The sequence below is a fragment of the Stegostoma tigrinum genome, chromosome 1 (assembly GCF_030684315.1).
Source record: "Stegostoma tigrinum isolate sSteTig4 chromosome 1, sSteTig4.hap1, whole genome shotgun sequence".
Lineage (NCBI taxonomy): Eukaryota > Metazoa > Chordata > Chondrichthyes > Orectolobiformes > Stegostomatidae > Stegostoma > Stegostoma tigrinum.
Window position 1 is genome coordinate 10,938,221 of NC_081354.1, and position 25,178 is coordinate 10,963,398.

The 25,178-nt window shown below is 43.0% G+C and overlaps 1 protein-coding gene across 2 annotated transcripts in view; it reads left to right on the forward strand.

The window, feature by feature from the left end:
- The window catches only part of npnta (nephronectin a), a 64,215-nt gene extending 46,406 nt beyond the window's left edge, over window positions 1-17,809 (forward strand). For both annotated transcript variants that reach the window (XM_048530103.2, XM_048530112.2), the window contains 3 exons: window positions 2,026-2,124; window positions 9,530-9,789; window positions 15,539-17,809. In XM_048530103.2, the coding sequence (XP_048386060.2) occupies window positions 2,026-2,124; window positions 9,530-9,789; window positions 15,539-15,643 (464 nt within the window). In that variant the 3' untranslated portion in view covers window positions 15,644-17,809. The remainder of the gene's footprint in view (window positions 1-2,025; window positions 2,125-9,529; window positions 9,790-15,538) is intronic.
- The last annotated feature ends 7,369 nt before the right edge of the window (window positions 17,810-25,178 follow it).

The window sequence follows — 25,178 nt, forward strand, 5'->3', positions numbered from 1 at the left end:
GCTCCATCCCCTCCTCTTTGACCGGTCTATCTCCTCTCCACCTATCTTCTCCTCTTTCCATCTTCTATCCGCTTCTCCCTCTCACCCTGTTTATTTCAGAGCCCCCTTCCCCTCCCCCATTTCTGAAGAAGTTTCCAGACTTGAAACGTCAGCTTTCCTGCTCCTCTGATGCTGCTTGGCCTGCTGTGTTCATCCAGCTCTACACCTTGTTATCACAGATAAACCTATGTTATTTTGCCAGCAAAGTTTAATAAAGTATGTGAACTTTATCAATACTATTAGGTTGTCTGTCAACATTTTGGAACATTTTCCCCTGTCTCTTATTGCTTTTATGTTAATGCAAAATTCTCTTAATATCTGACTTTTGAGGGTAGGAGATATGGGTACTATAGCTGTCAGAATGTAATGTTAATGCCCTCGCTTGAGTCGTGTTTGGAGGCAGTGGATATACCATTGAGTGGGAGGGTGGTGGGGAGCGGCCCTGCTGCTTTCTTGTCTCTTTCTGTGGGTAGGAGCTGGGAGGGATAGCATGTGGACAGCTTCCCATATCCTGCCACCAACTGAGCCCCTTTAAATTCAGAGATGCATTGAGATTTTACTGCATGGATAGAGACCTTTCAGCCCATTGTGCCCACGATTGGCCATCAAACACCCATCTATTCTAATCTCATTTTCCATCACTTTGCCATTAGACCTGTATGCTGTGGAGTTTCGAGCGTTCATCTAAATACTTCTTAAATGTTTTGAGGGTTTCTGTGTCACCTTTTTAGGTGATGATTACAAATGCCTACCTGTCTCTAATTTTATTTGCTTCCAACCACCTCCTAAACCTCCAGCTCCTGACCTTAAAACTGTGCCCCCCAATAATGTAGACCACACATCTAAAGGCAAATGTTTCTCCCTATCTGCCCTGTCTGTGCCCTTAGAACTTTGTGTGCCTCAATCAGGTGTCTCCTCAGCCTTCCCTGTTCTCAGGAAAACTACTCCAGCTCATTTAAGTCTCTCTTCATAGCTGAATCGCTGCAGCTCAGCCAACATGCTGGTCAATCTCTGCACCTCCTCTAATGCAATCATATCCTTCGTGCAGTGTGGCAACCAGAACTGCGCACAATACTCCAGCTATAGCCTAACTAATGTTATATTCAGTTCCAAAAAATAATCTTCTTGCTCTTGTATTCAATGGCTTGACTTATAAAGGCCGGTATCCCACATGCCTTCTCAAATATCTTTATCTATCTGTTCTGCTGCCTTCAAATGGGTAATGAATGTCTACTTGTCTCAGCACATCTGGAATTCACCCAGCAGGGGATGGAGGAGGAATTACCACATAGAGAGACTATCAAGCAAACTGGTTTCCGCGGGATCCAATGTCTGATTCGGGAACCTGGCCCTGGAGAAGAAGGGAGCTGTGAAAGCCACTCTATAGCTCTTGCTGCCAGCCACCCTGCACAATTCATGTTGTGAGGTACCCACTTTGCCCTCACTCACCTGTGGCCAACATCGCTGGGAGATCTTCGATCTCCAGGGATGGTGTTGGTTGAACTGCTGGTAGCCACCACTATTCTCCCAGTGGCGCTAGAAGCAGTGAGCTACTGTCTCCTTCTGATTGGCCAGCAGTAGTTTGGGGAAGCTGTGGGCAAGACTTTGTCTGCTAGTCCTTGGCTCAGTGGAGGCCCACAGCTGGCTGTGTAACCGAATGGACAATCTCCAAAGAAGGCAACACAGGGCTCTTGTTGGCTCTCCAATCAGTGGGTGAGGCTGTCACTACTGGGGTTAAATTTCACCCTCTGTCTTGGTAAATTCCTCCTATTGCCTCTCATTTCCACAATGTTACTGCCACTATTGCCCTCTTATAAGAAGAGATCCCACTCTGCCACATTTGTACAGGCAAAAGGCGAACCCCCCAAAAATCAGGCTGACTGCAGGCCTACTGTTGAAGGCAGCAGTGTGTGATCGGCCCTTTATAGCTGTACAAGAATGACTGAAATAAATGACCTGTGTTTTTGTGCTTTGTTTAATTGGCAGACGTTTTGATGAACAGCTGCAACTTTGACCACGGAATGTGTGGCTGGACCCAGGAGAAAGAATCGGGAATTCACTGGGAGCGAGTCCCTGCCTCTTCAGGTAACCAAAATCCTTGAACTTCTTTATTTCATACACTCAAATGCACGGCAATTGTCAGATCAAGTAATTACAACAACAATGTGTTGTGTGATTGAAAGTTACCCTACATTTTTTTGGCCAGGATGAAAAATGTACACCAAATCAAACAAAGCAGCTGATTATTACAAGGAGGCCACTAAAAGCACGATCAAAGAAATTCGGGGAAAAGGTTGCAGGATAGTAGGGAGGTGGAGACAGAGTGGCCCACAGGGGCCTGACTTCCAGAGTTTAGGATTAAAACAAATGAAGGCATAGCTGCCATTGGTGGGACAAAAGAATCTGTCATGTTTGGATATCTTGGAGGGTTTCAGGGCTGGAGGTTACAGAGTGGGGAAGGCTGCAGTGAGGTTTGAACATTAGGATAAGTATTTTAACATAGAGGCTGTCACCATTATTTTACAAACTGAGCTCACTGCGAAGACATTAAATGAATGAGAAAAAGACAAAGTTATGGACTTAAAAGTTCTTGTAACTAAAGAACGCTTTGAGGGTCCTGAGCCAGATGTTAATGCTCACAGGGTCTTGAAATCTTAGGGCCATGTTGCTTGGGGAAGGTCACTGGGTAGCTTTCTGTCTTTCTTCCTGAGAGAGAACTTCTGTCGACATGATGGGCTGAATAGCTTTCTTCTATGCGATAACCATCCTATTCCATCCTCTGGTCACGACAGGTGTAAATAAAGGCATATGAGTTTGTTATTGGGATCGAGAGTGGAGGAAAGAAGAGAGAGATACTAAAGACAAGTCGGTCCTTCCGCTGCTCTTTCATGTTCTGTTTTTCTCACTGTAGTTTATAGGTTCAAAAGATTCTTGTTTTCAAGGTTGATAAATGGATTCTGTTTTAGAACAGTGGGGTGTTCAAATGCTTTTGACAGCATCACACCAGAGGGAAGCTATTATTTAAAACAGTATGCAGAACCAATTAACTGTGACTGCAGGAGTGCAATGAGGTCAGACACTGAGGTCAGCGGGATACGTAGATTAATCAGGATGATGAGCATCTCTGTCAAACATCTGAGGTGTCAGCTCCATTGCTTCTCCTCAACCTGACACTGACTGAGACAAATGGGAACCACAGAAAGGTCAAGATCATCTGACTGGAGATGATTGCTTGGATAACAACCTCAGCGTTTCCTAAATATACTTGTGTGCTCACAGTAAGATCATAGGCAGGAGATCAATTCAGAAGACCCTGAGTGTTGATACAATGTTCCAATTAATGGGAACTGGTGCTTCACTGAGATTTCAGTAAATATCCTTTGACTCGATTGCCTTTGTTTTGGACAGAACAACTCTAAGCCCAACGGTAAACAGGAAAAGTTTTCCCTTGCACTTGCTCACCCAGATGAGGAATTTTCTGCTTTTCCTTTTCACAAACAGTTGCCTCCCCAGGTGATGTATTACACAACTTGCTCAAGCTCTAAGCTCTCACATCCATTCATTATCACAGAGCTGTTTTGCAGGAGTGGGCTGTGCTCAAACTGCCGGCCTCATTTCCAACAATTCAAGAATACTTCATTGGCTGTAAAGAGCTTTGGGATGTTCAGTGGCTGTGAAAGATGCTATATAAATGCACTGATAACAAGGTGTAGAGTTGGATGAACACAGCAGGCTGGGCAGAGTCAGAGGAGCAAGAAGGCTGACATTTCGGGTCTGGATCCTTTCTCTGAAGAAGGGTCCAGACCCGAAACATCAGTTTTCCTGGTCCTCTGGTGCTGCTTGGCCTGCTGTGTTCATCCAGCTACACCTTGTTATCTCACACTCCAGCATCTGCAGTTCTTACTATCTCTATATAAATGCACACTTTGTTTTGTTTACAAACTGAATGCTCAGTGACCTAATGGAGGTCTTTTAATCATAGAAGAGGTTTGATAGGTTAGCCCAATTCCTTGGGCCATGAATAAAAGATAGTCAGTAAGAAATTTAAAGGAGACAAAGACAGCCTCAGGACAGAGACATCACTCACGAGGACTTGGCATGGTCAGTAGTTATTGGGAACAAGTTCTGTGTAGAAGGAAGAGGGTTCTCAGGTGCAAAATGAACTTGCTAAGAGTGGAGGTGGGAGAAGAAGTAGAGAAGTTCAGGGCTGAGGTTTGGTTGGAGGTGAGTTTTGGAGGAAGTTTGGTCCATGGGTTAGAGGAAGGGAGGGATATGGCAGAGGCAGCTGCTCAGGATGTCTTGATCGTATTGGGAAAGATGTCCAGGAGCTCACTGTTGTATTATTCCATAAATCCCAGGAAGGCAATATACCTTTAAGACAGTTATATAACATCATGAAAGAGAAACTAGGATCAGGAGAAGGCGATTCAGCTCTTTGAATCTACTCCACCATTCGATATGATCATTGCTGATCCTCTTATCTCATGCCATATTCCTGGTTTTTTTTCCCTATAACCCCTCAATACATTTGGAATCTAAAATAAAATCTATCCCTTGCTTGAATATATTCAGTACCTTGACCTCCAAGGTCTTCGGTGATAGAGTTCCACAGGTTCACTAGCTTTGAGTGAAGAAATTTTTCCTCATCTCAGTCTGGAATGGCCACCTTGTGTGCTGAGACAGTGTGCCCCCTCGTTCAGGATTCCCCAACCAGGGAAAATATCCCCTCTGTATTCAGTCTTTGCCCCCCATCCCTGATAGCAGCCTAGTGAACCTTTGCTGTAATATAGACTCCATCACACTTATCATTTCGGCAGTCACTCCAATCAGTTAATAGCAATCTGTGTATCAGCTTGCCAACTATGTAACAGTAATCACAGAGCCCAGATTATCCTTAAGTCTGAGACTTGTTATGTCATTATCTATGTACCTTGGTAGTGTTATTAATAAACTTGAAGAAATCTGCCCCAACCAGAACACAGTCTTCATGATTTGTGTTCCATGAGGTTAACATATAGAAAACAACATTGTATCTGTCATAGTATTTATTACTGAAAATGATGGTGATAGAGAGGAGAAAGCATGTTTAAGAAGACAGCAAAAGAAGAAAGAAGCCAGGAGTTTGCTTTACAATCCAGGCTGTTTTAAATGAAAAGAGCAGGAGCCAATGGTATTTTCTGTGGCTTATCCAAGTCTGATTAAACCCGTTACCCTCTATGTCCTTTGACTTGAACATAAGGGAGCAGAAACAAGGGCTGTTCTGGGGGTACGTCCAGGGTGAGGGAGAGTAATGGCTTTACTGGAAAAGTGCAGTGGTTGAGAGATGAGTTTATAGGGGAAGATGGACAAGTAAGGAAGGAGAAATGAATAGAAAATTTTACTAAGAGGCTGAGGTAGAGGAGGGTAGAAGGAGGCACATGTGAGGTATATACTCTGGTTTGTTGGGCTGAATGACCTACTTCTGTTTTGCAATTTTGATGCAATTGCACTAGAATGAAAAGCCAATGAGCTGCACTTTTTTTTTGTCATTAGCTTCCAAATCTTGGACCCTGTGATTTGTTCTGGAATGTTCCAATTCTGTTTAGGCACTGCTACCATTCTCAATCAACAAACAGAGGCGTGGTGAGCACTGGCAACAATTATCTTGTTACTGAGGGAATGTTAGTGCCAGAACTACAGTGCACGCCACATGAGAAAACAACTGGAAGCACATTCCTTTGCTGACTCCCTGTTGTCTTTCAGAAAGGAGGAATTGTTGTACCAGACTTATAATGTTAGAATATGTGGCACAGAGGGAGGCCAATCAACCCACTGTGTTATTGCTGGCTCTTTGAAAGAGTTATTCAATCAGCCCCACTCACCTGATCTTTTCCCTTACGCTTTCACAAGTAAATGTTGTGTGTGCGCGCGCGTGTGTTCCTTCAGGCCTGGACCGGTCCGGCATAGTTGAGGATAGCCACATTTCAGGTCTAACTATAACGGCCTTTGTTGAGTAAACAACATGAAGTTTATTGTGTTTAGTACAACTATCTACAGATTAAATTATTTGATTTATTACAGAGATGCAGTGAAAATTGTTGTCCATTGTGCTTTACAGATCATATTATTCAAGTACATCAGGGATACAGTACAGAGTGCAGGATACAGTGTTACAGCAGTCGAGAAGGTGCAGAAAGAGATCAACGTTAACATTAAAGAAGTCCATTCATAAGTCTGATAACAGCAGGGAAGAAGCTGTTCTTCAATCTGTTTGTATATGTAGACAATTTTTTAATGTCTTCTGCCCAATGGAAGAGTATGGAGAAGACAATAACCAAGTTGGGGGCCGGAGGTTCTTTGATTGTGTTCATTGCTTTCCTGATGCAGTGGGAAGTAGAGATGAATTCAGTGGATGGGAGGGTGGTTTGTGTGATGGACTAAGCTGTGTTCACAACTGTGTGTAGTTTCTTTGGTCTTGGGAAGAACAGTTGTCACTCCTGCTGTGATGTATCCAGGCAGTGTGTTTTTTATGGTGCATCTTTAAAGATTTGTGAGAGTCTTATGCTGAATTTCTTTAGCCTCCTGAGGAAGTAAAGGTATTGCTGTGCTTTCTTGACTGTAGTGTCAACATGGGGGAACCAGGACAGATTGTCTCTCCTAGGAATTTGATGCTTTTGACTCTCTCCACGTCAGCATTGGTGCAGACAAGGACGTGCCCTCCTTCCTGAAGTTAATGACCAGCTCCTTCTTTCTAATGACGTTGATGGAGAGATTGTTGACTGTGACCTGTATTCTAGGGTATGTCAGGAGCACATTAGCCTCAGGTCTGACTCCTACAAGCTCCTACTTTACTCTGAGCAACTTGGTGTGACATCGGCACTGTGCTTCCAGCTCAAACCAAGCATTAACCCTTTCAGACCCATATAAACAGATTGCAGATTTTGATGTATGGAATATTTTTCCACATTTCCTCCCTTAATGCTTTTTGCCAATTTTTACGGAAGTTCTTCATTGGCTGTTGATAGTCCTTAGTGTGTGAAAGGCACTCGATAAATGTAAAAGAGATAATAGGAACTGCAGATGCTGGAGAATCCGAGATAACAAGGTGTGGAGCTGGATGAACACAGGAGGCCAAACAGCATCTTAGGAGCAGGAAAGCTGATGTTTCAGGTGAAGTGTCTAGGCTCAAAACGTCAGCTTTTCTGCTCCTAAAATGCTGCTTGGCCTGCTGTGTTCATCCAGCTCTATACATGTATAAATGTAAATTTACCTTTGTTTCTCGTATATAAAATCTGTGTTCTTTAGCTACTAATCCAGACTTGTGTATTTTTCAAAAATAAAAACAGGAAGTGTTGGAGAAACCCAGTGGGTTTGGCAGATTCTGTGTTGAGAGAAACCCAGTTAACATTCCGATTCCAATATGATCCAAAGTTTGCTTCCTTCAGTTCTGAAGAATAGTCATAGGACTTGGCACGTTAACTCAGTTTCTCTGTCCACAGATGCTGCCAGACTTGAGTTTCTTCAACACTTTTTCCTTTCACTTTAGGTTGATAGCATCTGGAGTCATTTTTATTTGTGGATATTTCCGAGTTGGAAGCAGCTGGCCATTGCTGGCACCTCTTCACATTTACAGAAACCAATGCAATCATCTCCTCCTAAAGCATATATTATATATTATGTACTGTATTGTATTGTATTATATATTGCAAGGGCTGTTCTACTTGAGACTGTTCAAAATGGATCAATTGGACAGCTTCAGGATAAATTACATTGATCTAAATTTTCACTGCAAGTAATTCTTTGAAGGGGTAGGCTTCAGGAATAAAGTGCCCTTATAGTTGAACTGTTTCAACTCAAAAAATCTCAGGAACATGAACAATGTTCCTTTTTTTCCCTTCTTCTATGATGCAACTTACATCCTGCAGAGCCTACAACAATTATAACTTGCATTTATAAAGCTCCTTTAAGTGAGTAAACCATCCAAAGGTCCCACACTTGATGATTATCAACCACAGTTCAACACCAAGCCACACCGCACAGGTGGGACTCTGAGGAGCTTCTTGAAGATGGTGGGGGTGGGGGCTTGGGGAGTCATGGGGGCGGGGTGCGGACAGATTTAAGAAAGGGAATTCCAGACCTTGGCGTCTGGGCATCTGCTGTATTACAGCAAAGGAAAAGAGTCTGGAAATAGTGTGATGCGGAGATATGCAGAATGCTATTGGTCTTGAGGAAGTTTCAGAAATAGGGAGGAGGGAAAAGGCGAGGAACGATTTGAAAGCAAGGTTGAACATTTTAACAGAGGTGCTACTGGTGCAGGAGTGCGTGTAGGTCAGTTTGCATAGGGCAGTATTCTGACTAAGTTACATGGTTGCACAGGCCTCTCAACAATGGTAGAAGGTACCACCCAAGACTTGTTCACGCCCACACATCTATGCAAATGAAAAAGCTTGAAGCTATAATGCAGTTAAAAACTAGTCATGCTCAACAAAACTTTACAGGGAGTACTGGTGTGACTGAGAATATAGGCTGGAAGTGTAGAATAACTGAAATGAGACTGAATGTAAGAACATCCAGCCTCAGATTACCACATGGTCTCTCTCGATCTCTCTCAAGCCACCCAGGGGGCTGAATGGGGCCAGAAAGCAGAGGCAGACAGTCTTTCTCCTGAAGATCCCACAGAACGTCCACATCCGCATGTGCCCGCACATGCACAACTGCCTCACAGTACCAGGGACCTGGGTTCAATTCCAGCTTTGGGCGACTGTCTGTGTGGAGTTTGTACATCCTCCCTGTGTTTGCGTGGGTTTCCTCTGGGTGCTCCAGTTTCCTCCCACAGTCCAAAGATGGCCATGTTGGGTGGATTAGCTGTGCTAAGTTACCCATAGTGTCGAGGGTGGGAAATGCAGGATAGGATAGGGTATGGTAGGGTGTGGGTCTGGGTGCGATGATGTTCGTAGGAACACTATAGGAATTCTGTGGGACACACATATGTTAGAAAGTTGCAGGTTCAATATAAAACATGTCCTGCCATTAAATAATACTTATCCATCATTTGGGCACTGGTGAAGAAGCCATATTTTGTTAAGATTTTAATCTTTCATTCATCTCAAAAATTTTCAAGAATACCAAACAACATATCAAAAACTGTTTGCGATGAGAGTGCTGACTGACTGGTGAATGTTCTGATGAGGATAAATGCAAAGCTCCAATAAAATGCTTCATTTTATTCAGAAATACTCAAGTCTGTTCCACCAAATAACAATTTGGTCAGTAAGAGATTGCTGGTTATGGGATCTTGCTCTGCATGGTTTACCTACATTACAAGAATGCTTCAAAATTGTTATGACTGACATAACCCTTTGAAACGTTCACAGATGTTGTGGAAATGCAACCTTTTTCCCCAAAGTGCGACCGGATTTCGGGTTGCAGCTTTGACTAGCTCCATCCTTGTGCCTTCTCCGTGGCAACCTGCGTCCCTTGTCTGATGAACTCTGTGTGGTTGTATTTTCAGGTCGCAGTTGGTATCTGACTCTCCTCGGATCTAACGACAAACCGAGAGAAACGGCTCATCTTGTCCTTGCGCTGGGACAAGTACCACTTTCAGGCAACCTCTGTATAACATTCAGGCACAAATTGTCTGGAGACTCTGTTGGCAAGATCCAGGTCTTTGTGAAGAAATATGGCAAATATGGGCATGTCCTGTGGGAGAGGAACAGAGGGCACAACTGGAGGACCAGTCGGTTCACATTGAAAGGGCCCGGTCTTGAAAGTGTGAGTATTGGTCATTTTAATAATAGTGTGACTCTAAAATACCAACTCAACATTCCAAAAGGTCTTTCATGAGTGGCAGCTATGCTGTAATTCTTGATCTGGCTACAACTCCTCGGAGTGCCATTCATGACCAGCGTAGCCCCAAGGCAGAGAGACCCTTCCACAAGTTCTGGCATTGGGAATTATTTGCATGGCTGTGTGCAATGAAAGAAGAGACAAATTGACAGTCAAATATGCTACAGACCACAAAACGAAAACCTCACTGGCGTGGGGGCTCCACAACTGCCCCTCCTTAATAATGGGGAAACTCACCAGTGCAAAAGACAAGACTAAAGTATTTGCATCCTACTTCAGCCAGAGTTGCTGAATGGATGGTTCTTTGTTCTTTGTTCTATCTTTCCTATAGCAGGGAGACCAGAATTGAACCTTACTCCAGCCAAACGGCAATGGGTCTAGACAACATTCTCCGAAAAGCCTCAGACAGTTGTGCACCTGACCTTCCCACAGCCCAAGCCAAGCTGTTTCTGTGCAGTTGTAATACTGGTATCTACTTGGCATTGTGGAAATTGGCTCTGTACACAAATAGCAGGACCAATCCAACCCAGCCAATTAGCATCCCCTCTGTCCACTCTCAAACATTACGAAGATGTTGTTGACAATACTATCAGGCGCCACTTAACGATAACGAGCTCGTGTTGAATTCTGCCGTTCCTGCTCAGCTTCTAACCTCGTTATAAACTTAGTCCAAAGACAGCCACATGAGTTGTTCTTGGGGGAAAGTGAGGATGACTGCCCCTTGTATCAAGGCAGTTTATGACCAGATGTGGCATCAAGGACCCTTAGTAAACTAGAGTCAATGGGAATTAGAGAAAACTCTCCACTTGTCAAGACATAACTAACACAAAGGTAGAATGCTGTGGTTCTGGAGGTCAGCATCTCAGCGAATCCCTACAGTGTGGAAGCAGGCCATTCAGCCCATCAAGTCCACACCAAACCTTCAAAGAGCATCCCAACTAGACCTACCCCATCCCTGTTACCCTGCCTTTTCCATGGTTAATCCACCTGACCTACACATCCCTATACACTATGGTCAATTTAATATGGCCAGTCTACCGAACCTACACAACTTTGGATTGTGAAAGGAAACTGGAGCACCTGAGGAAGCCCATGCAGCCACAGGGAGATAGTACAAACTCCACACTGACAATTGTCTGCGGGTAGAATCGAACCCAGGTCCCTGGTGCTGTGAGCCTCTGTGCTGCCCTCTTTAAATAATTTTTGATCTTTAAATATTTTTAAGATAGTAGTTCTTGATTACTTAGGGGATACAAATTTTTAGGGATATACAGGAATGTTGAATTGAGGTTAAAATCAATTCAGCTGTGACCATATTGAATGACAGAGCAGGCTCAAAGGGTGGAGTGGCTTCCTCTTTTTCATAGAATCATAGAATCCCTGAGGTGTGAAAACAGGCTATTTGGCCCAACAAACCCACACTGACCCTTGGAGCATCCCACCTGTAACCCACCTAATCTACACATCTCGGAATGCCATGGGCAGTTTAGCATGGCCAATGCACATCTTTGGACTGTGGGAGGAAACCCATGCAGACACGTGGAGAATGTACAAATGCCTGAGGGTGGTGAACACAGGTCCCTCATGCTGTGATGCATCAGTGCTAACCCCTGAACCACCATGCTGTCCTTTCCTTTTTTTGTATGTTTGTAATTTGACACTGACCCACAAAAGGTGGACTTTAAAAAGCTTCACTGGACATGCACATGGACAGCAGTGAATTGAGGGGAATGTAGGTTAGGTTATTTTATTTTTGGATTAGGTTTATTCCACGGTACAACATCGTGGGTCAAAGGGCCTGTACTCTGCTGTACTTTTCTATGTTCTGTGTTCACCACAGCGCTGTTTTTTATAGATCAACCTCAAGTAGGAGGATGCGTTAGGAGATGTTTGTGGAATGAATTGCACTTAGGACTGGGAAAGTTTAAGGCACAGCTGCCAGTAGCTGTCAAGGGATATCAGGCATCTACAAGAAATGGGAATTGGAGGACTTTAGAATTCTGGGAGATTTCAGATATTTGAACACTTTATGGAGACAGGAAGGAGAGAGGTCAGGGAAGGATTTGAATAGATGGAATTTCAATCAAGGTCACCTCAGGTGGAAATAAAACGACCTAGTCAAAGAAGAGCAGGCAAATTTCTCTGGTTCTCAGCCACCATTTTTCTCTTGGTCAGCACCATACAAACAGTTAATGGTTAAGTCCCAGTTCAGCCACACCTCCTTGAATGTTGGAACAAAATCAATAGGTTATTTGGCCTCCCTCTATAAGCTTTTTAAAATGTAAATCCTAATTCTGAAATCTTGCCATGCAACATATTAATTGCTGCAAATTTATTCACAGCAACAGTGACTAATTTCAAGAGTGCATCATTTGAAGAAGTTGGTGATGTCCAGAGGCCAGGAGAATTGTTGTATGAATGTTGTCTTTTATTAAATAGAAACAGATAAAATTCAGAGCCAGCCACTCGGTGACAGAATTGTTGAGCAACATTGTCTCTCGCCTTGGTGGAGCCAGGTCACAGATCTTAAAGATTGGCAGATTTCCCGTTAGCACAAGTTTGTAATCTTTGCTGCTAATCAAAAACACCAAAGGAAATATCACACTATTAACATGCATGTTTGAGAGGAAACATTCCTATGCAAGTTTGATAAATGCTTTTTTTTTGTTTATCTTGGGTCTATCTAACTCAGTGCAGTCTGATGAAACTGCCTATTCCTGCAGACATTGATGTAAACATTGTTGTGGATCTGATCTGACTGGAAGTATGCTGACTTGACATGTTGATGTCTGTCCTACCTTTGCATAATGCTTCCATTTCAAATCAACTCTGCATATGTTAGGTCATGTATTCAAACTAGCTACTGTAAAAACAGTTACTCACGACTGGTCAGGAGCTGGTCACATAACACAGTCATCTCCAGAAATTGCCCAGTTGACCCCCTGTTGGGAGTGGTGTGTGCAGTGGAGGAAACATCATTACAGTGGGTGAGCTACTCATTGATTTAACCAATGGTATCTACAAATTGCAATCCAGCCCTCTTACACAACCACAGCCTGCATTAACATCTACACAGTACTAACACAGTGGCCTGCCACACCTCCTCGATTATTCAATGCAATCATGGCTGCTCTTGACTTCCAACTCCACCTTTGTACTCACTCCCCTCAGCCTTAATTCCTTAAGGGGCTTAAAACTGGTCAATCGCAGTCTTAAATATCTTGAACAAAAGAGGCTCTGCCACCACTGAGCATTCTAAAGATTCACAACCCTTTGAGTGAATTATTTCCTCACCTCAATCCTGAATAGTTGGTCTTTTATTGTGGTACAATACCTTCAGATTATTTCCTGTGGTTGGACAATGTCTTAGCATGTGTACGCTATCCAACCTCTTCAGAATCTTGTACACTTTGCTGTTCTAAACTCCCATGTTGGAAAATGATGCATTGAAAACAAAGAATTGGGTTTTTTGGATCAGCTTAAAGGCGGGGAGAAAGAGAGAGTTAGAGATTGGGAGATGTTTGTGGAGTGAGGGTAACCAGACAAAAATCAACAGAGAGGTTTTGTGATGGATTTCTAGAGCTTCGGGTCAAGACAGCTGAAATTAGAGCTGTCCAGTAGAAGTTGAAGGAGGCACAACATGCCAGAGCTGGAGAAATGCAGTGCTCACAGGGTTGCTGGGTTGAAGGAGGCTGGAGTTAACGTAGACATTTCCAGACAGCAGTGCTCAGTTCCAGGCCCGAGGACAGGAGAAGGAACTGGGCTTTAGGTGGGTGCAATGCTCCGGTTGGGGCTTAGAGGTGGGACCAGGGACCCAGGCCAGGGGCAGCATGGAGGTCTTTAAATTCCATCGTGTTCTCCTACTGAGTTTTCCAGGACTTTGTGAGTTAGTTTCAGATTTCCAACACCTGTTGTATTTTACTTTTGTCCTGAGATGACAATGATTTCAGATTAGCTTTTTGTTTGTTAAGATGCTGGCAAATCTTTGCCTGTTTGTATTAATAGTGTGTTGTAACCGGGAACTACACAATACGCTTTCTATTTACATCACATGAAACGTAAGTTGAGAAGCACGTGTGAGTGACTGAGTATAATTCGTATTGTGCAGTGATTCCTGCTGGAAATATATAATATAGTAGTTGCATTTGAGGCTCAACTGGACACCTCCCTACAACCTGACACTGGAGGATTGGTTTCCCATTTGATTTATGTTGCATCTGTAACATATCAAACCTCCGCCAAACAGATCATAAGAGTCTTGCCAAAGAGAAATCAAGAGGAAACTCTAGGATCAGAGCGCATGCTCTCAGAAGTTCATGAATCTGTGGAATACTTTACAGAGAACTGCTGAGGAACTTAATGAGGGCAGAATGATGGAAGATGTTGAATTGGGGTGAAGGGCTGACTGACTCAGCTCCCGGAGGAAATTCCCGAGGCAACATGTCCAAATGGGCATGATACCTAAAGAAAACCTGTCTGTTCTTCCTATTTGTTTACTGCTGCCTCTTAGAAGTACCATGGTGACAATGGCAAGGGTGGGGGCAAAAAAGCGGTGGTTACTGCCCTGACGACTTCCTGTGAAAGGTTTGTGGGGTAGAGTTTAAACCAGCAGTTTCTGTCTCAGTTTGTTACCTGGTGAAGGTTCAACCCTCACTGAGGTCTGCACTTTTTCAATCTACTGCCCCTCAAGTCGCCTGATTGGATCTTCTAATTCTGAAACCACCAACATCCTTTCTGTTTTACTGGCATGTCTGCACTTTAGTAGTAGGAAACCATTGGTGCATCCCAGGTCAATGGGTCAGGACAGGTAACATGGAGAGGATGACAATCCTGCCCTGCCTGAACTTCAGGAGGCTTAAGAATGTAGGAGCAGAAGTAGGCCATTCAGGCCTTTCACTCTGCTCCACTACTCAATGAGCTCATTGCTGATCTGATAATCCTCAACTCCACCTGTCTACCTTTACTCCACATACTTTCATTCCCTTCCTGATTAAAAAACGGCTCTGATTATAGCTTGACCCAGCCTTGACAGCCCCCTGCATTAAAGAGTTCCACAGATTCTCTATCCTCTGAGGGAAAAATTCCTCCCCATCACTGACTTAAATGTGCCACCCCTTACTCTGACATTATGCCCTCTGGTCCTAGACTGTCCCTCGAGGGAAAGCAATCTTTCCGCATCTCGCCTGTCGAGTCCCTTAAGAATCATGTATGTTTCAGTAAGGAATACTGCAGAGAATGACACACTTTTTCACTAACTGAGGAATACTTGCAGGTTGCCTTTTTTTATGGGATCTACTCCAGCATGAACCAGAGCAAGCAGAGAGAAAGCCTCTTTTAAATAGTTTAATGTTCACGCTATCCTCACACCTTCCTGAGTAAACTTTCACAATTCAGCACTCAGAGTTAATTTCCTTGGTGAGAAATATTCTTAAGAGAAAGAGAAAGTTAACCCTGGGAGGTTGGCAATATAAAGTGAGACAAAATGTGATTCAAACAGGAGGCAATACTAATCTCAAGTGCATAGTTTTGCAGATTAGCTTCAAAGTGGATGTGCATCTGTGAAGACTGAAGGTATCGATCATTGAAACTGCTTCCGTAGGAAACAAGGGGTTTGAAGAACTGGTTTCACATTCACATCCATTTCTTTAACTCTTGTTCTCGTGCTTTCACCTAGATCATTTTTAAAGGAGTGCGTGAGTGGAAGACAGGCGAAATCAGCCTGGATGACATCAGCTTGCAGAACGGCCACTGCTCTGGAAAAACTCTGCGACAGTGGTAAAACGTGAAGAGGTTTTTAAAGGATGTGATCTTATTCCCCCATGACCCCCATCTGTGAGAGGAATGGTCTTGAGGGAGAGATTATCAGCAGGATGTCTTTCTCTTTGCTAAAATTGCACAGAGGAGCCGAATCTAGGCCGGACAAAGCCCTGTGAGGGCACAAGAACTTCAAATGAGCTCAGTGTTTCTATTACAGTTTACCTTGTATGCATCTGCGGTCCTTATAAGAATGTGACTGAAATCTCCATTGTTTAGGAGGCACTGAATTGAACACTATTTCTTTACAGCTAGTTAATCAATATGTTACTACATCACCCAGGATAACAATGTGTGGCTTGGCTAGACCCTAGTTATTCCTGAAATCCGTGAATTGTTTTTATGTGGTTCAATATCTAGTATCAGCCCAGCTGTCTGAAAATTCCCCAAGGGTAGACCAGCCAAATTGTACATGTCACACAAGAGACTTCTCAAATGGCCTGAATTTTGTGCCTCACCACTGCCTTTGCGACATTTGGTGTGACCAACCTTTTAGGGGAGATGGGGTAGAATCTCTTTACAGTCTCTCAGAAGAACAAGTGAAATGACTTGCCCTTTTCTCTTCCTCTTTCTTATCACCAGTGGCAAACTTCACCGGTGTCCTGTAGCTATTGTCAATTTTAATGCTGCCTGTTAAATTGGGGACTTCTGTTAAATTATTCCCACTTTTGTTTCAGCTGAAGCTGAAAAGGTATCTCAACCCCCATCTTCCCTGCCCCCTCCATATCAAAATACATTTGCAACAACATGGAAGCACTATTGTCACTGCTAGTGGGTGAGTTGATCCTTTTCCTGTTTGGCATCCCCCCTAGTCCTGATGTTGTGTGGGCTGTTGATTAACAGCCCCCATAACCATCCAAAAATGTACTGAAGTGTAAATGAATTTATATTGTTATAGGGCTGTTATCTCATTCTATTCAACATTAGTGTTTTTTTTTAATCTAGTATTTACTGAAATTATCTGTATTTGTCAAGGTACTCAATGGTACTGTATATAACATTGCAGGGAAGAATTGTCTTATGCCGTGTATTTCTACAAGCTTTTGCTGGCAGCTGTTGAGGTTTGTAGCAGTGCTTTATAAGATGGCAGTGCGAACAAATCAGAATGTGCAGCTTTTGTAGTCCACAGAATCACTGCTACAAACTCAGAAGATAAACATTAAGCATGCTTTCTTGTTTCTGTAATGCAATAATTTTTTAAACAGATTTTTGTCCTATTAAGGAGAAGTATGGTGATATGCCCCAATCACAATCGCCCTTGTTCTGTAGTCAGGGTGTAGGAGATCAGTCCTGTACAACTAGGTGGAATCCCTCATTTTGACTTTATTTGAATTTATGGTTAACCAAACCTTCCGTTGTTATACAACATCAAAACTGCAACTGTGCCCCTCTGCCATACTCTCACTACTGTTTATAATAATGGGTTGAGAATGGGAATATTCAAGTAGTTTGATCATCCACAAATATGTTCCTGTTCTAGCCTTTTTTCTGTTTTAGTGAGTTATGTTAAACAATACTCAAGTGTTGAGTGACACTTAGATCCGGAGGTCACTGTGATCCTCTTGCCACGAGAAAACATTTGTATTATCTAGAGTCAGTTATTATTTCCTGCCCTCACATTTTATTAGTAAATGATTTGTCCTGAGTATGTGTGTGTATGTGTGTGTGTATATATAATATACATATAAAGTATATATTGTATATATATGTATGTATTCATTGCCCCCCCCTTAACATGACCACTGTCAACTGATCCATGAAGTGTAATCGGCCTTAGAATAATGACAATCCATGTACGTTCACCACAAGCTGTTAGCGACTAGTTACGATAATTAATACAAGCAGTAATGGTGTTTCTTTGCAAGCTGACAACCAAATTTTTTGTTTTGTTTTAAACTTGTCCTGACTTGACAAAGCTATTCCAGACACCAAAGGGATTTCAGGGAAAAAAAAGGTGCTGTTTTCATAATAAAATCTACTTGTGCAAAGGTGCCTGGTCTCATTATTGTAAGGGTAATTCAGTAATTACCTTCAGTAATTTTTGAATAGTTTGCCCAAACACCAGAACCCTTTGAGGAATTTGGTTGCCTGCATTAGATGGGGAAATAAAACATGGAATATTTCTAATACATTCTGAATTCAGCAATCTTTTTTCTTTCACGTCATTAATAATGAACTATTGCTTCACTTGAAACCACCAGCATGTCTCTGATAAGGTGGAACATTGTCCCGGTATGTCCTGTACACAAAACAAGATCATTCAGCCAATTACCAGCCCTCTAGTCTATGCTCTGTCATCAATAAAGTGATATGGAAGGCATAAACTACAGTGCTATCACTTGCTCACTACTAACATGCTCCTTTTGGCTTCTACTTGGTTCTAAACCACATTATGACCTTTTTCCAAGCACACTGAGCTGAATTGCAGAGGTGAGATAAGAGTGACTGGTCTTGACATCCAGGTAGCATTTGACTGGTTGGAATCATACCTGGCAGAAAGGAAAACTAGTGTGATTGTTACAGGCCAATCATCTCAACCCCCAGAACAGCACAGGAGGAGTTCCTCACAGAAGTGTCCTAAGCCCAAACATTTTTAGCTGATTCATCAATGATATTACTTTGTTCAGAAGTTGGGAATGTTCCCTGATTGATTACATCTTGTTCGGCAGTCATTCATGCCTCCTCAGATACTGAAGCAATCCATGTCCACATGCAGCAAGAGCTGGACAACTTTCAGGCTTGGGTTAGAAGTGGCAAATAACATTTGCACAGAAGTACAGAGCAATAACCACCTCGAACAAGACAGAATCTGAGAAGTTTCCCTTGGCATTCAACGGCACCATCATTATTGAAGCACAAGCTTCCAATATCCTGGGGGTTACCATTGACCATTAGCTGAACTGCGTTAGCCATATAAATATAGTGGCTACAGGAAAAGGGGAGGTCAGTGACTAGGAATACTGCAGTGAATAACTCACCTGCTTATCGCCTGTCCACCATTTAAAAGGCACACATCAGGGATGTAATGGAGTGATAATGGGAACTGCAGATGCTGGAGAATCCAAGATAATAAAATGTGAGGCTGGACGAACACAGCAGGCCCAGCAGCATCTCAGGAGCACAAAAGCTGACGTTTCGGGCCTAGACCCTTCATCAGAAGGGTCTAGGCCCGCAACATCAGCTTTTGTGCTCCTGAGATGCTGCTGGGCCTGCTGTGTTCATCCAGCCTCACATTTTATTATCAGGGATATAATGGAGTATGTTTCATTTGACTGGATGAATTTATCACCAACAACACTCAAGAAGGTTGACATTATCCAGGCCAAAGTAGCTGACTTGACTGGAACCCTTTCAATCAAGGGAAATCCTATCCCCTCATCGCAAACCCAGAATTATTCAATTAAGATTTGAATGCTGGTGTTAGGATCACTGTGGATGTTTGAATGAAAATGGGCAAAAGCATACTCCATATCCATAATTACCTGCAATCCTGAGATTTGGGGAATGACAATGAGCACAAGGTATATGTAATGACTGACATGATTAATTTACCGTATGTTTAAAAATCTTTGAATTTATATTGAGGAGGAGGAGGTTTGATTAAGTCCAGCTTATTTTCATTTCTACTTTTAATAAACTGCTGTTTTATTATTAAACCAAAATCTGCACTATTGCATGCCTATTTTCAATGAGACGCCACTTTATTAAATCCAAAGCAAAACAAAAATATGATCTATCGAGCCAGGTTCCTGTCAAGAATTAGACTTGTTTGGTAATAATATCAGCTGAGATCACGCCTGGATTAAAAGACAATTTCGGCTAAGAGTTGTTATGGTGTGGAATATGCTACCTGAAGCAGTGATAATTTTCAAAAGGGAACTGAACAAATATTTGGAGGGAAAACATTTGCAGGGATATGGGGAAAGAGCATGGGAGTGGGACTAGCTTAATCAAAGGTATAGCACAGGCATGAATGGTCTCATGTTATTCTATGAGACGGATAAATCTAATTACTGCAGGTATCTCTCTCTCAATGACTTCTTTCCGAGAGAAGGACGACTCTGACTTTCCGAGTCAACAAGCACATGATTTGTGTTGAACTGTATTTTGAACTTTCCCCACATTGTTGTACAGAATCCGAATTTCAGCTGTGTTTTTTTTGAAGAGCTGGAGCTTTAGGAATACTTTGAGCGAATGTCTTTTCATTGCTGAGTTAAGCACAAATTCAGTTTCACATCAGAGGGGCAGCACTACCGGAAACCCATCACGTTGAGCAGATGGAAGAAGTCATGAGGCATGCAGATGTGGAAACAAGGTCTAATATTGAGACTAAGTCAGTCGACATAAAGCATAAATTGGCAGGAAACATGGGTTCAAGTCCCACCTGTTCGAGGGGTGTTTAATAACATGTCTGAACAGGTTGATTAGTAAAATATACAAGTCATTAATTGACCAACTCAAGTAAGGACAAAAAGGTGCTCTACCCTTAAAGTCAAAGTCAATGACTTTACAAATTTGGAAAGAAATGGTTTAAAATATCCTCCTCCGTCTTTGTCAGGGAACAGCCTCCAACATCTGTAAGGACACATGTGGAATCAGCACCTGAGTGCCTTAATGTAGATGCCAGTGTCATGAAAGCCAGCTTTTGTTTGTTATTAGCAGTTAATTTGCTACATCAATGGTAGCTGTAAATCTTGGATCAATCTGCATTCCTGGTCATTACTGTGAAAAACAGAGTAATTTTTAGTGGTTGTACACTTGTATCTAATGGTAGAAATCTGGAAGTTGCCGACAGTAGCACCCTACTCCCCCACAGTGCTTTGTTGCAGTCTTTGCATATAATCAAAAGAGCAAGTTTAGACAGTATTCTCATTGGAAAATACAACGTTTGACTTGTTCCCTGAGGTATAACTGAGTTTCTTAAATCTGCTAATTACAGCCGAACCTCTGAATACTTACATTTACAATTGTTAATTGTCATTCCTTCAAAATAACATTTAAAGGTTTACTGTTTTTAAAACTATAAACATATTTATCAAAGTTTTTGTTATCTTTGTTTCTACCTTACTCTTATGTAATGTCCCAATCTTTTCTATTTCATAGTTTTTAACTTCCTTATTTGCAGTCAGTGGGAGTTCTTCAATTTAATTGGATTAGACAGCTTGATGACTTCACTATTGATTGATGATGTAACTCTCTTACAGATGGTGCCAGGTTAAAAATCATGGTAGGATTGGGACGGTGTCAAATCCACCAAAGTTTTGGGAGTGCTTTCATCTCCCATTATCCCCCTCTCCTCCAAGGTTAGTGCTCTTCGCTATCTCTCCACCACAGCTTGCAAAATCTCAAGCTAAAAAAATACCAGCTGATATGGTACTGACCAGATTGGGGGGGGGGGGGTTCAAAATTGGACAGAAATAGACCCCTATGAACATGTTGGAGGAGTGGCGTTATTAATCTGGTGTCAAACTTTAATGTAGTTCCCCTAGCTCTTTCCAATTTGTATCTTTTTGGATAATACCTTATCTGCTTGTTCATGGACATTGAAATAATAAGGTAAAAAAGAACTTTCCTAAACAAAACAACAACCATTATATAGAAAGTCTCAATTTTCAAAAAAAAAGTACTGAGCATTCATGTGATTCAAATGTTAAAAATCTCCAGTCACTAAGCTTTAAGATTCAGGATTACACATTAATCATTGACATGGATTCTTTCTCATGGTTGCTCTTTTGTCAATTAAAACACACTAATTAAAATCCTAACAGCAACATCACAAGGTAAAAAATATCCTTTGGCTGAACACTTACTACTGGCAAATATAGCTCCTTATTAGAATGCAGTTCAAGGTCCCGAATTGATTTCAACCTAATCTAATAATCCTCATTATGCACAAACAAGTTAAATTTTCTCAATAGAAGCCATGATTCTGGGAACAGAAAGCTCACATAAAGCTTCCATTGTTCACTGGTATTTACAGTGTGGAGTAGCTATTAGGCAGCAAGATAAAATCCCCAGTCTGTGTCTCTGATAATCACTGGAAATCATGCCCCAATACATGTTTGCTTTCAGTACTTTTGTTGGGCATAATGAACAGCTCATTCGGGACAAGGTCCCAGTGAGTGGAAACTGGACATAATGAAGGGTGAAAGGGCATCAGTTGCCACTGATTTCGGTGTTCCAGCAGAACAAACATTAATTGCTTGGTAACACATTGTTTAAAATGAAAAGAAACACAAAATCAAAGCTTTCTCTTGCAGCCAACAGGATTAGGATGCAAGAAATCAACTATCGGAAGGAAACACCAATTTACGCAGCATTTAAAGAGGTTGCTGATTCATTGCAGCGTAGTTGGCATGGATCTATTAACTGTCAATCTTTGGTTGGGGCATTGACAACAGGATTGCAACAGGAATTTTTTCTCTATTTATTTGTGGCATGTGGGCATTGCTTGCTGGCCAGCAATTCTTGCCCATCCCTAGTTGCCCTTGAGAAGGTGGTGGTGAGCTGCCTTCTTGAACTGCTGCAGTTCACCTGCTGTGGGTTGACCCACGATGCCATTAGGGAGGGAATTTCAGGATTTTGAACCAGCGACAGCGAAGGAATGGCAATATATTCCACGTCAGGATGGCAAGTGGCTTAGAGGTGTTGGTATTCCCATATGTCTGATGTCCTTGTCCTTCTAGATGAAAGTGGTCCTGTCAGGATCTTTGGTGAATTTCTGCAGAGCATCCTGTAGATAGTACACGCTGCTGCTACTGAGCGTTGGTGGTGGAAGGAGTGGATGCTTGTGGATGTAGAGCCAGTCAAGCGGGCTGCCTTGTCCTGGATGGCGTCAAGCTTTAGTGTTGTTGGGGCTGCACCCATCCAGGCAAGTGGGGAGCATTCCATCCAGACTCGTGCCTTGTAGATGGCAGACAGGCTTTGAAGAGTCAGGAGCTGAGTTACTTGCTGTAGTATTCCAAGATTCTGGCCTATAGTTGTAGCCACTGTGTTTATGTGGTGAGTCCAGTTGAATTTCTGGTCAATGATGAACACCAGGATGTTGATAGTGGGGAGTTCAGTGATGGTAACACCATTGAATGTCAAGGAGCTGTGGTTATACTGTCTCTTATTAGTGATGGTCGTAGCCTGATATTTGTTTGGCACAAATGTCACTTGCCACTTGTCAGCCCAACCCTGGATATTATCCAGATCGTGTTGCATTTGAACATGGACTGCATCAGGATTTGAAGAGACATGAATGGTGCTGAACATTGTGCAATCATCGGTGAACATCCCCACTTCTGACCTTATGATAGAGGGAAGGTCAATGATGAAGCAGCTGAAGATGGTTGGGCCCAGGACACTACTCTGAGGAGCTCCTGCAGAGATGTCCTGGAGCTGAAATGATTGATGTCCAACAACCATGATCATCTTTCTCTGAGTTAGGTGTGACTCTAACCATCGGGGAGTTTGCCCTCCCTGGTACCCATTGATTCCAGTTTTGCTAGGGCTCCTCGATGCCACACTCAGTCAAATGCAGCCTTGATATCAACAGCTGTCATTCTCGACCTACCTCTGGGATTCAACTCTTTTGTCCATGTCTGAACCACGGCTGTAATGACATCAGGAGTTGAGTCGTCCTGGTGGAATCCAAACTGGGCCTCACTGAGCAGGTTATTTCCGAGCAGGTGCTGTTAGATAGCAATGTTGATGACATCTTCCATCACTTTATTGATGACCGACAGTAGACTGATGGGGCGGTAATCAGTTGGGCTGGGTTTGTCCTGCTTTTTGTGTACAGGACATACTTGGGCGATTTTCCAACTTGTCAGGTAGATACCAGTGTTGTAACTGTACTGGAACAGCTTAGCCGGGGGAGAGGCAAGTTTGGGAGCACAAGTCTTCTGTATTATTGCCGGAATCTTGTCAGGGCCCATAGCCTTTGCAGTATCCAGTAACTCCAACCATTTCTTAATATCACGTGGAGTGAACCAAATTGGTTCAAGACTGGTATCTGTAATGCTGGGGATCACCAGAGGAGGCCGAGATAGATCATCGACTCAGCACTTCTGGCTGAGAATTGATGCAAATACTTTAGCCTTATCTTTTGCGCTGATGTGCTGGGCTCTTCCATCATTGAGGATGGGGATATTTGTGAAGCATCCTCCTCCAATGAGTTGTTTAATTGTCCACCACCATTCACCACTGGAATGTGGTAGGACTGCAGAGTTTAGATCTGATCCATTGGTTGTGGGATCACTGAGCTCTATCACTTGCTGCTTTTGCTGTTCAGTAAGCAGGCAGTCCTGTTTGGTGGCTTCACCAGGTTGATACTTCATCTTCAGGTCTGCCTGGTACTGCTCCTGTCATGCCCTCCTGCACTCTCCAGTGAACCAGGGTTGATCCCCTGGCTTGTTGGTAATGGTTGAGTGGGGGATATGCCAGGCCATGAGGTTACAGATTGTGCTGGAGTACAGCTCTGCTACTGTTGAAGGCCCGCAACGCCTCTGGAGTTGCTAGACCTGTGTGAAGTCTGTCTCATTTAGCACAGTGATAGTGCCACACGACATGATGAAAGTTGTTCTCCATGTGAAGGCGTGACTTTGTCTGCACAAGTACTGTGCGATGGTCACTTTTACTGATACTGTCATGGACAGACGCAACTGCAGCTGACAGATTAGTAAGGATGAGGTGGCACAGTGGTTAGCACTGCTGCCTCACAGAAACAGGGACCCAGGTTTGATTGCGCTTTCAACTATCTGTGTGGAGTTTGTATGTTTTCCTTGTGTCTGCGTGGGTTTCCTCTGGGTGCTCTGATATTCTGCCACAGTCCAAAGACGTGCAGGCTAGGTGGATTGGCCATGCTAAATTACCTGTAGTGTCCAGGGATGTGTAGATAAGGGGGATGGTTCTGGGTGGGATGCTCTGTGTGTCAGTGTGGACTTGTTAGGCTGAAGAGTCTGTTTCCACACTGTAGGGATTCTATGATCTATATTTTTTCTTCTTGTTGGTCCCTCACCACCAAGTCTAGCAGCTGTCCCCCTTAGGACCCGACCGGCTTGATCAGTAGTACTGCTGCAGAGCCCCTCTTGGTGGTGGATATTAAAATCCCCCACCCAGAGTACATCTCGTGCCCTTGCATTCCTCAGTTCTTTCTTTAAATGTTGCTCAACATTGAGGAGTACAGATTCATCAGCTGAGGGAGCACAGTATGTGGTAGTCAGCAGGAGGCTTCCTTGCCCATGTTTAACCTGAAGCCATGAGATGTCATGGGGTCCGGAGTCAAAATTGAGGACTCCCAGAGCAATGACCTCCCATCTTGTACCACTGTGCCAGCACCTCCGCTGACTCTGCTCTGCCAAGGGGACAGGACATATCCAGGGATGATGATGGTGGTGTCTGGGACATAGTCATACTCACAGAGTCATACCTTACAGACCATGTCAGACTGTTGCTTAACTAGTCTGGGGAAGGGTTGTGGTGACTGTCAACAATTAAAACAGGGCAACATATGC